Source organism: Pezoporus wallicus, unplaced genomic scaffold (assembly GCF_028554395.1).
Source record: "Pezoporus wallicus isolate ANWC-B61680 ecotype Strahan unplaced genomic scaffold, APGP_CSIRO_Pwel_v1 contig_4722, whole genome shotgun sequence".
Taxonomy (NCBI): Eukaryota; Metazoa; Chordata; class Aves; order Psittaciformes; family Psittacidae; genus Pezoporus; species Pezoporus wallicus.
The window spans coordinates 2,580,678-2,596,920 of NW_026641840.1; the positions used below are offsets into that span (position 1 = coordinate 2,580,678).

At 50.7% G+C, this 16,243-nt stretch overlaps 2 protein-coding genes across 6 annotated transcripts in view; one reads left to right on the forward strand and one right to left on the reverse strand.

Annotated features, from left to right (window-relative positions):
* TNPO3 (transportin 3) overlaps nt 1-16,243 on the forward strand; it is a 179,696-nt gene that overhangs the window by 44,921 nt on the left and 118,532 nt on the right. The gene's annotated exons all lie outside the window — the stretch shown is intronic.
* AHCYL2 (adenosylhomocysteinase like 2) overlaps nt 1,204-16,243 on the reverse strand; it is a 76,883-nt gene continuing 61,843 nt past the window's right edge. For all 3 annotated transcript variants that reach the window (XM_057425452.1, XM_057425454.1, XM_057425453.1), the window contains exons 8-17: nt 15,078-15,194; nt 11,225-11,288; nt 10,096-10,184; nt 8,555-8,625; nt 8,324-8,418; nt 6,916-7,014; nt 6,411-6,479; nt 6,257-6,335; nt 5,455-5,575; nt 1,204-3,885 (exon numbers count right to left, since the gene is read on the reverse strand). In XM_057425452.1, coding sequence (XP_057281435.1) covers nt 3,879-3,885; nt 5,455-5,575; nt 6,257-6,335; nt 6,411-6,479; nt 6,916-7,014; nt 8,324-8,418; nt 8,555-8,625; nt 10,096-10,184; nt 11,225-11,288; nt 15,078-15,194 — 811 coding nt within the window. In that variant the 3' untranslated portion in view covers nt 1,204-3,878. The remainder of the gene's footprint in view (nt 3,886-5,454; nt 5,576-6,256; nt 6,336-6,410; nt 6,480-6,915; nt 7,015-8,323; nt 8,419-8,554; nt 8,626-10,095; nt 10,185-11,224; nt 11,289-15,077; nt 15,195-16,243) is intronic.

A 16,243-nucleotide genomic window follows, 5' to 3' on the forward strand; every position in this document is an offset into this window, starting at 1 on the left:
GGGGCCATGGAGAGTGAGGGGTGTCGCTAGGGGTGATGGGTTGGGGATTTTGGGGGTGGTGGAGGTAAGAGCTGCCCATGGGGCACATCAGGGGGTCCTGCTGGCATCAGGGGTGCCCAGTACCATCCATTGAGTTGTTTTGTGCAAATCCTGGTTAAAAGCAGCTCCTGGGGGGCTGGAAACTGGGAAGTGGCAGAAATTGGGAATCCCCATCCCCCCCGATCCCCCCTCTGCACCCCATACAGGGGAGCAGTTGCTTTGGGGGTCACTGTGTGTGTCTGGGGGGGGGGGGGTGCTGGACATCCCAGCTCGGTGTCACTCGTGTCCTTCACAGCCACCGGACAAAGTGTTTGGGCTGTTTCCCTCCCAGCGCGGAGCCGCGTCAGGAGCAGGGGAGATAAGGGGGTGATTTCCCATCCCGCCTCATCCCACTTTCCCCAAGGACACAGCGGCAACAAGAGCTCAAAGAGCCGCCCGGAGCCCAAACAGCCCCAAGGACACGCAGCCCCCAGAGCAACGTTCCCCGATGATTTCACAAGGCAGCAGTGGGAGCTCCGGGATACAGCACCGGCTTTAGGGACAATGTCCCCATCCCCACCCCAGGGCAGCAGCATCTCTGACCCCTCTGTAATTCAAAAACCCCCTCTGCTGCGCTGTGGGGAGACCCCCCTGCAGTCCTGATCCAGCTCTGGGGCAGCAGCACAAGAGGGACGTGGAGCGGTTGGAGCGAGTGCAGAGGAGGCCATGGAGATGCTGCGAGGGCTGGAGCAGCTCTGCTCTGGAGCCAGGCTGAGAGAGCTGGGCTGGGTCAGCCTGGAGAAGAGAAGGCTCCTGAAGGGGAGACCTTAGAGCAGCTCCAGTGCCTAAAGGGGCTGCAGGAAAGCTGGAGAGGGGCTTTGGACAAGGGCCTGTAGGGACAGGCCAAGGGGAATGGCTTTAACCTGCCAGAGGGGAGACTGAGATGAGCTCTTAGGCAGAAGCTCTTCCCTGTGAGGGTGCTGAGGCGCTGGCACAGGGTGCCCAGAGAAGCTGTGGCTGCCCCATCCCTGGCAGTGTTCAAGGCCAGGTTGGACACAGGGGCTTGGAGCAAGCTGCTCTAGTGGAAGGTGTCCCTGCCCGTGGCAGGGGTTGGAGCTGGAGGAGCTTTAAGGTCCCTCCCAACACAAATCATCCCATAGCTCTATGCAAAGACCCCACGGAGCCGCTGAGTTTCCCAATGTTTTATTGGTGGTTTGGGATTACAGTTTATTGCTGATCTAATACAATCACTCAGACATGAATAATTAAAACATCCTTTGAACATGTTACGCTGGCGAAGGTCTCGTCTCGCCGATGACGGCTTCGGTCTCACTTGTTTCCCATGTTCAGAACCGTTTCCTTACACAATTTTGCTGGTGTTGCCTAAATCTCCTTTTTTTTTTAATTCCTATTTCTTTAAAAACATGTTACATTAAAAAAGACAATCTTCCCAACCCAACCCCGACACGTTTAATTTCAAGATGATCATGGAATCCGATTCCATATTGATCAGGAATAAGCCAAGCAAGCCCAACAGCTTACAGAAGAAGCAGGACATGGAGAAGAGCGTTTGAAATCGAGGTGGGAAAAGCCACTTGGGAGCTTCTTATTCTTCTGATGATTTCCTGTTCCTCCTATCAGCTACCTGGAAGATAAACTGGGATTAAAATGGGCACGAAGGACTTCACGGATGGGTCAGCACCAGCGAATGCTGCACAGGCGACGGGCACAGGGCAGGTCAAGCGGCTGCATGAGCGGTTCCGAAGGGTCTTGTGGCTGCAACGGGATGTTCCCGGGGGCAGGAGTGGCTGTGGTTGGGATGAGCCTGTTTTCCAAAGGCTGCTCCGCTCCAGGGAATCCCACATCTGTGTTTCACCTCGACCAGGAGTGGGATTTCAGGCTGTGGAGCACAACAGGAACCCCGGGTTCAGTGGCTGGTGCAGACAGAGGTCATCCAGTGGCATCTCCAATAGCTCCAAGGACTCACCCCAAAATCTCAGGATCTGGGTGAAATTCCGGAGTGAGGAGAGATGATTTCAGGTTTGCGGTTAGTGATGGATGATGAAGTCTTCTTGAAGCCCTAAAGTCTTCTCAAAGCCTTCTGAAAGCCCTACCAAATCCTAGAAGCCTTAAGGTCTTCTTGAGATCTTCTCAAGGTCTTCTCAAGGTCTTACTTTCTCAAAGCCCTAAGGTCTTCCCAAAGCCCTAAGGTCTTCCAGAGGTCTTCCCAAGGTTTTCCTTCCAGGCTTTGAGAAATTTCAAAGAGAAACTTGGAAGAAGTGACCAGATGAGAACACCTGGCTCTGTAGGTCAGCAGCTTCCAGTCAAGCTGCCTCCAGCCCTCAGCAGCAAGAGCTCCGAGGACTTGGCTTCCAAGACCATAATCCCCCAGTTTTCCTTTCTTGTGCGTGAACGAGCTGCCACTAAAGGGTTTTTCCATGATGGCAAAGTCCATGAGGACAAAACAAGAACCTGCAGCTGATGAGGGACTCAGGTACCAAAGCAGCCACCATGGGATAAAGGCTTTTGCGCTCACAGGGGTTGGGTGATTCTATTTTAGAAGGACCATGTTCTCTATGTGAACCATTAAAGTAACTCTGATGAGACACAGAGACTTGGAAAGTCACCTTGGGAAGTGTTCCAGTGGGACAGCCTGGGCTAAACCAGGTAACTCTGGCAGATCTGCTCTCCATTGGGTCTGATGCATCAAGAGTCGAGCCAACTGAAGGGGCTTAGTGATGCTGAACCCTTCCCCAGGCAGAAGATCAGTGTGGGGTTAGTCTGGTGTTCATCTCATACACTCAAAGGGGGGTTCCAGATTTTATCCTACAAATATGACTGGAAAATAAAACTCCTAAGACTCCCATTAATGGCTGAAATTCAGCTGGAGAAAGACCTCACATGGACACGGGTCCTCCCAGCGGGATGGCCGACGAGCTCTGCTTGGGTTGGAAAGAGCTCCCCGACACGTGAGCAGCATTTGTTGGGTGAGGATCCAGGGCTCTTCCACCAGCACCCTGTAGCCCCACCGGGATCATGACTTTGGTTGAACCATGGGAGGTTGGCACTGGTAATGTGAGCAGCAGGAAAACACTGTGGAGCTGGGATGGAGGGAGAAGTGGTGGGTCCTACCCCACCACCACCGTGTCTACCTCCGAGCAGGCACTGCTCCTGTCCTCCCAGCTCCTGCTATGGGCTGACACTAACAACCAGACCCTTCGTTACAGCTTTCAGCAGTGCTAAGGCGAAGTTCATCCACTCGCTGATGGAACCATCCCTTGGGAAGTTCAGCAGAACTATGAGAGGTTCCTCCAGTAAGGTGGCACCCGGCTGGTCGGCAGCGCTTGGAGCATGGATTTAGCTGTGTTGGCATGAGAAACACAAACCCAGCCCCCCTCCATCCAACTCTTGTGGCTGGTGGGATCCTGGAAGAAGCATTGGGATGTGAAGGAACCCGCAAGCAACAACCTCCAAGGGGGAACCCACGGCTCCCGTTGTATGCGCCGGATGAAGGGTGCGTACAGGCTGTTCCGAGTCCATCACAGCCATCCCATTGCAACAGCTTCTTCCTCACCTCCTTCCTCATCATCTCAGCCCCGAAAAGAACAACCCAAAGAGTAAAATGAAAGAAATGGAAAGAAATCCAGCGTCTCCCTCAGTGCCGCGGCAGAGCGAGCACCGGCGGCAGAGCCCGCATGGAGAGTGTTCTATTCAATAAATAAATAACCTAACACACTGTCTACTACGAGAGCAAGCCCGGCTCTAGCTTAGGGAGCTTGAGCTGTTTAATCCTGTACAGTAGTTGAGAAAAGACTTGGGGTCTTGTTCCTCACAATTCTCCAGGATACAGTGGCAGGAACTTAGTATCTGGGGAAGAGAAGAGAAAAGGAGGTTTTTGGGAGGTGCTGTGGATGAGACACAGAGCTGCCCCAGCACTGACATGGTGTGTTCTGGGAGGGGTAGACACCAAGGAAGGAAATGATTTAGAAAAGGACACTGTCTTTATCTCCCACCCCATAAATACCACATTATAGGGACAGGCTGGAGAAGAGAAGGCTCCTGAAGGGGAGACCTTAGAGCAGCTCCAGTGCCTAAAGGGGCTCCAGGAAAGCTTGACAGGGGCTTTGGACAAGGGCCTGTAGGGACAGGCCAAGGGGAATGGCTTTAACCTGCCAGAGGGGAGACTGAGATGAGCTCTTAGGAAGAAGCTCTTCCCTGTGAGGGTGCTGAGGCGCTGGCACAGGGTGCCCAGAGAAGCTGTGGCTGCCCCATCCCTAGCAGTGTTCAAGGCCAGGTTGGACACAGGGGCCTGGAGCAGCCTGGAACTGGATGAGCTTTAAGGTCCCTTTCAACCTAAACCAGTCTCGGATTCCATGATATTTACACATCAAAATACAAAACTTGGGAAAACTCGAGCCTCCTTTTTGTATCTGGAGGCTTCAATTCCTGCAGGACATCAAGCTGAAGCTGTCTGAGCACATCTCCACCCCATGGTGCATGGGAGGATGTTTGAGTCATCATGGCTCTTCCTCAATGCAGGGAATTTGCTATGACCCTCGACTTATCCCAACTTCTCCACATGTGGGATGAACCACCCTCCCCACAGGGTTGTAACTACAGCCAGGCACCGAAACTGGGCAATGAGAACGGAACTGGAGGAGATTCCTCCACAGGAATGGTGACTGCACATAACACAGGGCAGGAACAAGAAATAAAGCTCAGGATCAGGCAAATCCCACTGCACCCCCCAAATCTGAGCTCTTGTGGGAGTGCTGAAGAATCTGCACACCAAGAAAATACCTTTTCCTGCAAGAAATGGATCATACAATCACGGAATGGGGTTGGAAAGGACCTTAAAGCTCCTCCAGTTCCAACCCCCTGCCACAGGCAGGGACACCTTCCACTAGAGCAGGTTGTGAAAGGATCTGGGCTTCAACCCCCAACAAGCTGATGTGTGCTTGTGCAAATTCATTCTCATGATAAAAAAATGCTTCGGAGTGCTGGCTACAAACATAAGCCTGGGAAGGGAAACGATCCAGGGGCTCAGATTGGGAATTAGTATTGGGTTTTGGGATCAGCCCGTGCTGGAGGATGAGAACCATGGAGCTGAGCCCATCCCAGCAGCTCCCGGGGCTTGGAGCCACCTCATCCTTCATCACCCGTTAAAAATAAAGCTGTCGTCTGAGTTGGGGGTGGCATCTCTGCCATTTGCCACCTCTGGTGACAGCTGCTGCCATGTACAAAGAGCTCGTGCCCTGCCAAGTGTTCTGTGGCACAGCTCCAACCACTCTGGCCCCTTCCCACTTTCCACGTGGTGATGGGAACGAGCGGGACACCCATGGTATCTTCCCAGTGGGATTAAATCCCATCCCCTCAGCACCCCTAATGTGTACCCCACCTCCTGGCAGAAGAAGGGGAGAGGGTGAGGAGCAGCACCTGTAGTAGTTTGGTTTGAAAGGCCCGTTCTTATTCAGTCCCAGGTATTTTGCTTGTTCATCCGTGAGCTCTGTCAGGTGGGCATCAAATGTTGGGAGGTGGAGGCTTGCCACGTACTCATCTGGAATGATTGCAAGGCTCATTAGTATGGGTGTGGAGAAGGCAACGAGTCCCCTCTGCGCAGCAGGTCCTACTGTGCAGCACTCCTCAGGTCTTTGCTGCTAAACTGGTTTCACCCTGAGTGAGGAAAACCAAAGACTCTCACGTGTTTGGGGCAAACCTTCCTCTGAAATACCCTTCTAGGAGGGGTCCTGGATCTGCTGCTGTGTCCCAGGAGCCAGTGGACATTCCTAGTAGGTGACATCTACCACCCAAGCTAGGGATAAGCTGCACCTTGTCGCAAAAAATACAACTAACACCAGTAAGTCTCAATTTTGCAGCAAAAACTGTGGTCATTGCAGCCTGTGTCCTCAGGAGGGGGGTTCTGCTGGCAGAGCTGTTGCTCACGGATGTCTTCAGAGCCAACAGAGGCAGCTCTGCTGGCAGAAGCCCTGCATCAGCACGGACAGGCTCCTGTAGTCAGCCAAGTGCTTCAGCCTGTTTTCCCCAGTTGAGATGGAGAAACAACACATCCAACCTATTGAATACCCCAGACCCAGTGGGAAGAGCTTGCTGGACGTCCCTGAGCATGGCAGAGCCCAGGAGGCTGCAATGCCCCTTTGTCCCCAGCCCAGCCCAAGCAAAACTTCCTTTCTGTTCAATCTCAACACCAAGGAAGAGAAGACAAGGAGAGCATTTTTACCCATCTTCTTAGGCAGCAGGTACACGTCTTGCTTGTAGCGGCCTTCGGGAGCGTTGTACAGCTCTATCAAAGCCAAAGCCTGGATGGAGAAGGCACTGAGGTAAGTGACTGCTGCCCACTATGGAGCTTTAGGCTCAGCCCAAACCCTACTCACCTGTGTGGTGGCAGTGATAGACAGGACAAAGGTGGGGACAGTGGAGCAGCTCAGGTTCAGCAGGCGGCCCTGGGAAGCAAAGACTGGGGTTATCTCAATGTGGCACCAAAACCAGTTCACAACCCTTGAGAAGGCACAAGAACCACTAGAAGATACAAAACCCACAAGTGAAATGTGTCCCTTTATCACATGCACTTGAAGCCCAAGATGTTGGTTGGTTTTATAACTCAATAAAACTATTTAGAAGTGAGAAATCTGATAACATACCCTGTGGGAGACACTCTGGAGTGGGATAAAGGAAAACACAGGAGCTTTTCAGTGTTCCAGTAACTCATGAACCAAACCAGGCCTAGACCAAGCCCTTCAACCAGACACTCTTGAGCTGCTGAGGCCCAAGGAGGTGATGTCTGGATCCTCTTCAGCTCCATCGCTCATCCAGCCCTTGGTTTCCTCCTCCACAAGCAGAGAGCAGGCTGAAGGTCCTGCTCCTTCACCCTCAACTCACCTCTGCTAGAAGGACTATTCTCTTCCCATCTGGCCAGATGACATGGTCCACCTGGGACCTCACCCTCTCCCATGTCAGCTCAGGTGTGCGCAGGCTGGCCTGAAACACGATGTTAAAGTAGTTAAAGCACTGGTAAAAGACCATAAACCAAGAGCTACATAATAGGAATGAAAAGAGGAAGCACTCTGACATCATCATAGAATCCCAGACTGGTTTGTGTTGGAAGGGGCCTTAAAGCTCATCCAGTTCCAACCCCTGCCATGGGCAGGGACCCCTTCCACTAGAGCAGCTTGCTCCAAGCCCCTGTGTCCAACCTGGCCTTGAACACTGCCAGGGATGGGGCAGCCACAGCTTCTCTGGGCACCCTGTGCCAGCGCCTCAGCACCCTCACAGGGAAGAGCTTCTGCCTAAGAGCTCAGCTCGGTCTCCCCTCTGGCAGGTTAAAGCCATTCCCCTTGGCCTGGCCCTACAGGCCCTTGTCCAAAGCCCCTCTCCAGCTTTCCTGCAGCCCCTTTAGGCACTGGAGCTGCTCTAAGGTCTCCCCTTCAGGAGCCTTCTCTTCTCCAGGCTGATCCAGCCCAGCTCTCTCAGCCTGGCTCCAGAGCAGAGCTGCTCCAGCCTTCGCAGCATCTCCATGGCCTCCTCTGGATTCCCTCCAGCAGTGTCCAACATGTTCCTGGGCTTGTATCTTCCTTTGGATCTGGTCACAGTCCCAGACCAACAAAACCTTTATGATTCATAGCCTGGACCTATTTTTATGATTACAATACATCAAAACTCCAGCATCAACTATTGTGGTTCAGGGTCTTCTGGCTGAAGAGGATTCAGTCACTAACTCTGAATGGCTGGGATCACTTCTTTAAATGGCTTTAAACCCATGGGTCTGGTCAAGCGATTCTCCACTGACCTTGAGACAAGATTCTCTTGTTTTTGTACTCATGTCAAAGCACAGAGGAGCAGATTTTGGTGCTGCTCTATAAAGCATAAGAAGTTGTGCTGCAGCAAGATGAACTCTTGGTTGGGTTGGACTGGGCTGGAGAGGGCAATCCACTCACTCTCAAGGGGAAGTGATAATGCTGGTGGACACCAAACACTACGCTGGAGGCTGGAGCAGTTTTTCTGTCTCACTGGCATGCTTTGGGATTGCAGGAATGACAGAGACATGTCTGACAATGTCTACTGAGACAGAAGGGCACTGGGTTATTTGGTCTGCCCCCACGTGCTTGCTAAGGCAGCCCAGGTCAGACAGAGCTGCTGAAGGGGAGATTGAGATGAGCTCTTAGGCAGAAGCTCTTCCCTGTGGCAGGGGTTGGAACTGGATGAGCTTTAATGTCCCTTCCAACCCAAACCACTCTGTGACTCTATCGCCCACCATCGTCCCACGCCCAAGGCACGTTCCTGCACTCACCACGTCGATCTCGGTGTTGGAGTGCCCCATGTTGCAGACGATGCAACTGTTCTTCATCCGATCCAAGTGTTCCCTGGTCACCACGTTCTTGTTGCCTGCCAGACAGCAAAACCCCATAACAAACACCCTGTTTGCCTTCCCCATCCTTCCGCCTTTTCCTTTGGGAAAAGATGGACCCAATTATGGGTGTGCATCCCTGAGGATCCATCCCTGGCGTTGGGGTCCACGTACCTGTGCAGGTGATGACGATGTCAACCTGTCTGATGACCTCATTGAGCTTCACCAGCCGGAATCCATCCATGCTAGGAGAAGAGGGAGGAAAAAGTAGACTGAGAAGCAGCAAAACCATGCTCAAAATAGAAAAACACCCCATTAAGTCATTCTTAGGTACTCGCTTGAACTTTCTAATGCCACAAACAGCAAGGCAGAACTTGAGAAGCCACATCCCCCACAGCATTTGGAGGAGCTTTGGAGGATTTGGGACTGTTGTGGGGAGAAGTGAAAAGAGATTTGGGGGATTTCACATTTTCTATCCAGGCCCCCACATCTGCAAAGACACATTTTCCATCGAGATGGCGTTTTTAATGCTGCAAAGTACATCCAGAAGCTACAGATCCCCCTCCTGCTGCAGGAGCCTTTCTGATACGGATTTAGAGCATCTTCAGAAACATAAAACCCAAACAGCCCCAGCCCACAGATGTCTGTCATCCATGCTGCAATCCAGATTTAGGCACTTACAGCATCTTTAGACGTGCTGGGTGCTCAGCAGGTCTCTCCTGACTTCACCCAGCAAGGTGTGTTCAGCACATAACAAGGGCAGGAGGGGTGCTTTTTTAGGATTTGTTGACCTTGCTCCTGAGAACTGATTCCTGTGGCTCTCACAAGCTGCAGAATTGTAGGTGCTATAAAAGGAGTCATTTTTCCTGCTTTATGTCCCATTTATTGTGTTTTTCCTCCCTCCCACTCTACAGTCCTTATGAGCAGGGCCACATGGTGCTGCATTGGGTAGAGGCAGGTCTGGGGTTGTTGCAGCCACCAGTCACCATGAAAGCTTTGCGACCGGTTGTGGAGGTCACAAAGCAAACTGGAAGTTGATCAGCTCTACTAATGAGTTCCCTCACTGTGACAGGCCTTTGAAAGCTGGCTGTGAGGAAGAGGATGAAGTTTTAATAAGACTCTATGTGGTTTTGGGACTCTGCTTTCATGTCCCATTTCACACCTTGAGCTGCATAAGCAGCATCTCTGCACCAGAACAACCTTTACCTGGAAGAAATGAGGTTGGGTATAACCATAGTGTGCCCATGTGAGGGGGCAGCCACGTGCTTTCAGCCCTGTGTCAGGGTACCAGTGTTAGCAAGGAGAGGTTTGTGAGGGGTGGGTGATCACAGAACCCCAAATATCCCTCGGGTGAGGTGGGTGCACAGCTCAGTAAAGCCTGAGTTTGCACTCCAAAGGTTGCAGTTCACTCCCAACATCCTTTCAAGCTGTTATCATTAAACTCTTTCAAGCCATTATCATTAAACTCTTGGGCACTGTAGTTAGGATCATGCAAGTTGGCACATGGGATACAGATAAACTGGGTGAGGCTTTAGTGCAGGAGCTCTTTTCTGCTGTAGGACAGAGCTGTGGGTCCTTCCAAGGGTATGGAGAAGCTACAAACGCCCCACCAGTGTCTCCCTGGGTAGGGACCACTGCTGAGTGTTTCTGGCCATGGTTTTCCTGGGAGAATAAAAGAAGCTAAAGAAGCAGCTGGGCTCAGTGCAAGTGCTTACCAGGCCTGGAGGGCACAGATTGGATCGATCTCTGTCACATACACTATGGAGCCCATGGCCTTCAGAGCAGCACAACAGCCCTTTCCAACCTGGGGAGGGAGAAGAGCACAGAGGAAGAGTGAGATGCTGAGGGCTCAGGAGATGCTGAGCATTAATACGGCCATGGGGGATGTACAACTCCACGTGTCTCCTGCAGCCCCAAGAGCCCTTTGCAGCCCTCTGGTTGCATATACTCAGCTTCTGGGTGCATGAAATTCATGGATTTGGAGTCATTTAGGACCCAGCTTAGATACGAGGCACTAAAACATGTAAAAGTGATGTTGATTTTGGCCCCAGGGAGTTGTTTTTCCTTCCTGGTATCTAGAAAGTACTATGAAAACAAGAGATTACCCTTATCTCAGGGAAAGTTTGAGTCTCTTGTAACCTTTCCTCTGTTTAGGAAGCTTAATGGTTTAATCTCTGAGGGTTAAAGAGCTTTAACCTTTACACAGCACACAGTGAAGCTCACAGGGGAATTGAGGGCAATGGTTAAATGACCAAGAGCTCCAGCTCCCAAAAAATGTGATTACACATCAAGAAATAATCCCATTGCATCTTTCTGGGGAAAAAAAAACAGTCCCAGTGCAGCTCCCACAGCACAGCCCACCATAGCTGGTGTGAATGGGTCCTGACAAGGGTGGTTATTCCCATCCTTCAGAGAGGATCATTCTATTTGGGGATGAAAGCACGGGGGTAGGTCAAGATTAACTTCCCTATCTTGACCACGTTTCAGCATGCACAGTACATCTGCAGAACCCAGCCTCCAAATGTCTTAAGATTACATTACAAAGACTATAATACAAAAGATATGATCTATTAATGTCTGGATATGCCAATATTCAGCTATTAAAGCTATTCAGAATAGTCCATATTCATGTCTCTTAAGATTCAGGTTTGTCATCTGTTGAATACTAAAGAAATACAGTGGAAATGAGGAAAATCTTCCACTTCGGGCCAACCCATCAGGTCTGAAGGTCCCTGCAGATGCAGAGACAAGCCCCAAGGACAGGAAAGCCTCGCGGGATAAAGCCATGCAAAGGATGTGCCAGTTTTACATGCAAAACCTGCAGGTAAGCTGCGATCCCCTTACCTCTCCATAGCCACAAACCACTACTTGCTTCCCTCCAAACATCATGTCTGTTGTCCTCTTAAGGCTGAGGAAAAAGAAGACGACTTCATTAAGGACCAGCAGTAAGATCTATTCCATTGCTGAGGCTGGGAAGGGCAGTGGATTCCTGGTTTGCTCCTCCTAAACACCACAGCTGTACCCTGTATCCCTGAAGAGACACAGCAATTCTGGGTGCAGAGAGGACCCACAGGGCTCCTAAAACCTGACTTTTTCCTTTGGTCATTGTGGAAACACAACAAATATGGAAGATTTGGGGCTTGGATCCTTGTTATATTTAGCTCTGTTGTTGTATCCCTTTGTTTTGGACTCCAGAAATATTTAAGATCTTATCCAAAAATATTTCCTTCTTCTTTCTGTTGTTTTACATTCAAAACACCCCCAGAAATAGCTCCAGAAGAAACAGGAAAGTGGTAATTTATTGCCCGAATCTCAGGGCTTTCCACAAATAAAGCTCTCCCTTCCACTTGGATTCCTTCTGCTTTCTCCCTAAGAGTGCCCTACATTGCAGGCTATTTTTAGCACACCAGTAAATAGGTTAGCAGTGCAGGGAAGGTGAAATTCCCTCACATTTCCAAGAGAGATAAAACCCACAGCACCTCTGCTCAGGCTTCCCTTGACCCAGTTTTAGATGCCTGGGCCAGACTTAGCTCAGATCCCAACTGCCCAACCCCTGAGGTCCATCATCCATCACGACAGGATAAAGAAGATATAAAGATTTTCATGTTTTTAGCCACGGAGAGCATCTGGTGCAACATGGAGCTAAAAGCTGTGCCTTTAGCTCAGAAGCTGGGGGCAACTCTTCACTGGGCAGCTGACCCCCATCTTCCAGTGTCTGAAGGGAGCTACAAGGATGCTGGAGAGGGACTCTTCATTAGGGACTGGAGTGATAGGACAAGGGGTGATGGGTTCCAACTGAAACAGGGGAAGTTCAGGTTGGAGATAAGGAGGAAGTTCCTCCCTGTGAGAGTGCTGAGGCACTGGCACAGGGTGCCCAGAGAAGCTGTGGCTGCCCCATCCCTGGCAGTGTTCAAGGCCAGGTTGGACACAGGGGCTTGGAGCAAGCTGCTCTAGTGGAAGGTGTCCCTGCAGGGGGTTGGAACTTGGTGAGCTTTAATGTCCCTTCCAACCCAAACCATTCCATGACTCTGTGACAGAGGCTGCCTTGTGCAGCTTGAATCCTGTAACACTGAGCAGAGACATGGCCATGAAAAAGAAGGAAGGGCTATGTAATTAGAAGAATTATTGCGTCAAGTTGCTTTTATAGGATCCCAGACTGGTTTGTGTTGGAAGGGACCTTAAAGCTCATCCAGTTCCAACCTCCTGCCACAGGCAGGGACACCTTCCACTAGAGCAGGTTGTTCATAATACAACATCTTGGCAGGGAAGAGCCAGATTCCATCACTGCTGGGCTCAACAAGGAGCCCAAAAGTTAGTCTTTTAGAACAACATGTGATGGAAATGTGGAGAAGAAACTGACCCTGGTGGGGATCATCCTGAAGCCCATTTGGTGGTTCACTTGCGCACATTCTAAAGGTCATCTTCGTGCCCCTGTATCTGGACAAACATGAGTCTTCTTCATTTCTCCTGGTCAAGATGACCACTACCAGGAAGACTGCTTCAAAGCCGAGATGATGAGTGAGGCACTACACGTCACACAAAGATCTGGGAGAAAGATGTTAGAGCACAGGCTACCATTGACAGGGAAGCATATGCTGGGTGTCTGAGCTCTGGTGCCACCAGATTGAAGGCAGCAGGAGCTCAGCTGAACACCAAGAGACTGCCAGATGGACTTTGATTAGACAGAAGGAGACATCCCTGCGTTGGTGAGGAGCTGACAACTGCAGCTCAAGGTTTGTTTAAACCATGAAAACAGTCTTCTCTCTTGAAGCAGGTTGTCTTCTCCATGGTGGGTTCCTCCTCTGCACTGTACTACCTGGCACAGAGCAGGTGACCTTTCCTCTGTGTCCATTTCAGCAGCATCAGCACCAGCCTGGAATGACTACTTTGTCCCTGCTCTGTGCTTACTTGTCTACTGGGACCACTACTTGGTGCAATATCTCATAGCCTTAACTGTGGGAATAAGTCTTCCTAATCTCACTTGGCTTTGACAAGATCTGGTGCTGGAGGTGGTGGGGACATGGGCACCCAATTCCATCAAAGCAAGGAAAATAAAGGGAGGCAGAGAGGAAAAAATATCCCTGAGATGAGATTTACACTCTCTAGATCACAACTTCAAGCAGTTTGCACTGCATTTCAAGATCAACAGTCTCAGAAGATACATCATGTTCCCGGTGCCCACGTATCCGTCAGCAACCTATTCCCATCCAATCCTGAAAAGAACAGCATCATCGAGTGCTGCAGACCTGCTCCCAGTCCCATGGGCTGCCCACTGGGATTCTAGGGGGGAGGGAGCCCAGAGGGAAGCAAACACTCTTCTGCTTGCTTGTATGGCACATGACTGGAGATCCTGCAGGAGCAAGGAGGGGAGAGGTGGATAAAGAATACCTGTTTATGGTCAGCTGAAGAGAAGGTTCATTAGGGTTGGAAGGGAGCTCTGGAGATCATCCAGTTCAAACCCCTGCCAAGGCAGGGCTATCCAGAGCAGGTCACAGAGGAACATGTCCCAGTGGGTTTTGGATATCTCCAGAGAGGGAGACATCTACAACCCCCCATGGCAGCCTGTGCCAGTGCTCTAATGTATAGAAGTTTTTCCTCGTGTTGAGGTGACACTCGTGTTTCAGTTGCTTGCCATTGCTCCTCATCCTGTCACTGGGCACCACTGAGAAGAGTCTGGCACCATCCTTTTGGCACCACCTCTGAGCTACTGGTCTGCATTGTTGAGATCCCCTCTCAGTCTGCTCTTCTCCAGACTGACCAGGCCCAGCTCCTGCAGTGTCTCCTCATAAGAGAGATGCTCCAGACTCTGAGCACCCTTGTGGCCGCTGCTGGACCCTCTCCAGTAGTTCCTTGTCTTTCTTGTACTGAGGAGCCCAGCACTGGACACAGTGCTCCAGATGTGGCCTCACCAGGGTCAAGCAGAGAAAGAAGATGTTGTGATGAAGGAGCTGGATGACTCACACACAGCCCTCAGACACAGATGGGCTTTACCCTGATGCCACAAAGGTTAAGAGGAATGGGAAGGAGTATTGTAGCCATACATGAAGACTTCCAAAGCCCTCACACAGAGAAGGTGCAGGGTTTGAACACAGCTCCAGCCACACTCACTGAGAAGGGAAAATGCACACGACTCACCAACATAAAGGGCAACATCACCCTGAGAGCACAAATCATCACCACAGAACTTCTGGAGACCTAAAGTCTTTGCTGCAAGATCATTCTCTTACACACACAAGATTCAACGTTGGCTTTCTGTGGTGTGTTTGTGGAGCTTTACAACCAATAGTAAAAGTCCTAGGGTCTTCTGACCCACAGAGACACAGCTGCTGTCTCAAAATGCCTTCCAGGCTCTCATCTTTGACAGGATGGACAAGAAGTAATAAAGGGTCTTTGTTCTCCTCTAACACATCAACTCGTACAATCACAGAATATCACGTTGGCAGAGACCTCGAGGGTCATCTGGTCCAACCTTTCCAGACAAAAATGTCCCAGCACCCTGTCCAGCCCAATCTTAGGAGTGTCCAGCATTGGGGAGCCCACCACTTCCCTGGGGACCTTATTCCAACAGCTCATTGTTCTCATTGACCTAAAATGATCTCAAGTGGGAGGTGGGACAGACCCACGGACCCAGTTCCCTGTGGGATCCAATGTGACATGAGCAAGAAGCACAGCCCTTTGTTGGTGGCCATGTACATACCCGTCCAGGATGGACTCTCTGCAGCAGTACAGGTTGTCAAACTTCTGCTTTGTGACCGAATCATTGACATTCATGGCCGGGACACAGAGCTTCCCTGCTTTGGACAACTGGTACAGCCTGGAAGGAATACAGGAAGAAACAGGTCATCAGTGGAGAAGTCTTTCCCTGCGCTCTACTGTGGCGTGCTCTTGAGGTCTTTGTTTCACTGGGGTGAGCAGTAGACATCTGGAGGGTCAAAGATAACCTCTTACTGGGAGCTCCTCATTTCAGGAGGAGCTTCCACAGATGTTTGCATCTGTTTTCCTTCCCTACTGCATAACAATGGCAAATAGCAGACTGGAAGGTGCTCTGGACTTAATCTGCCTCATAACCATTGATATTACAATAACCCTCTGATGCCCTCAACATGACAAAACTCCTCTAATTCCTCAAGCTCTTCCAGCTCATGACAAACAGGAATGGCCACAGGAGAGTAACATCACAGCAATGTGAAGCTGCTGTGACCAACTCCTGCAGCAAAACATCAGTTTGAACAGCAGCAGGAGTGTTATCACTGAGTTGTAGAGCAAGAAGTACCCAGGGTGGGAACACATCAACCTGACCTCCTGCTCCTGAAAGCAGACTCAACTCCTGGAAGCAGCAAAACCACTAGAAATGGATCTCAACTCTACATTGTGGCTACAAAGAGAACCTGAACATCATTTCCCTGCTCCAGACCTCGGGAAGGAGAACATGCTCCCTTGCTCAGGCCCTAGGGACCACCTCCAGTGCCATCTTGGGAGCCTCAGTCGCCACGCTTTCTGTCCCCTGGAGGTAAGGAGCACACATGCATCAATACCACCAACCTCAGAAACAACCTTGCTCCTGGCACAAGAACATGGGGAGCAGTTTTGACCATTGCTTTGGTTTTGCACATCTCTTTTGCCCATCTTGGGGAAATTCCCAAGTACCAAAAATATGACCAAGTCGTTTTCTTGACCCCTGTGGCTGCAAAACTGGTCACTTCCTTACTCCAAACATTCCATTTCCCTGTTCTGAGCAGCCCCTCTGATACCATCACAATTCTGCTTCTGCCACACGTTGGATGGATCTCAGTCATTTGTGGTTCTCCCTTCCTGGACTCTCATCTCAACTAGAGACTCATTTCCTCTTCCCAAATCTCACTT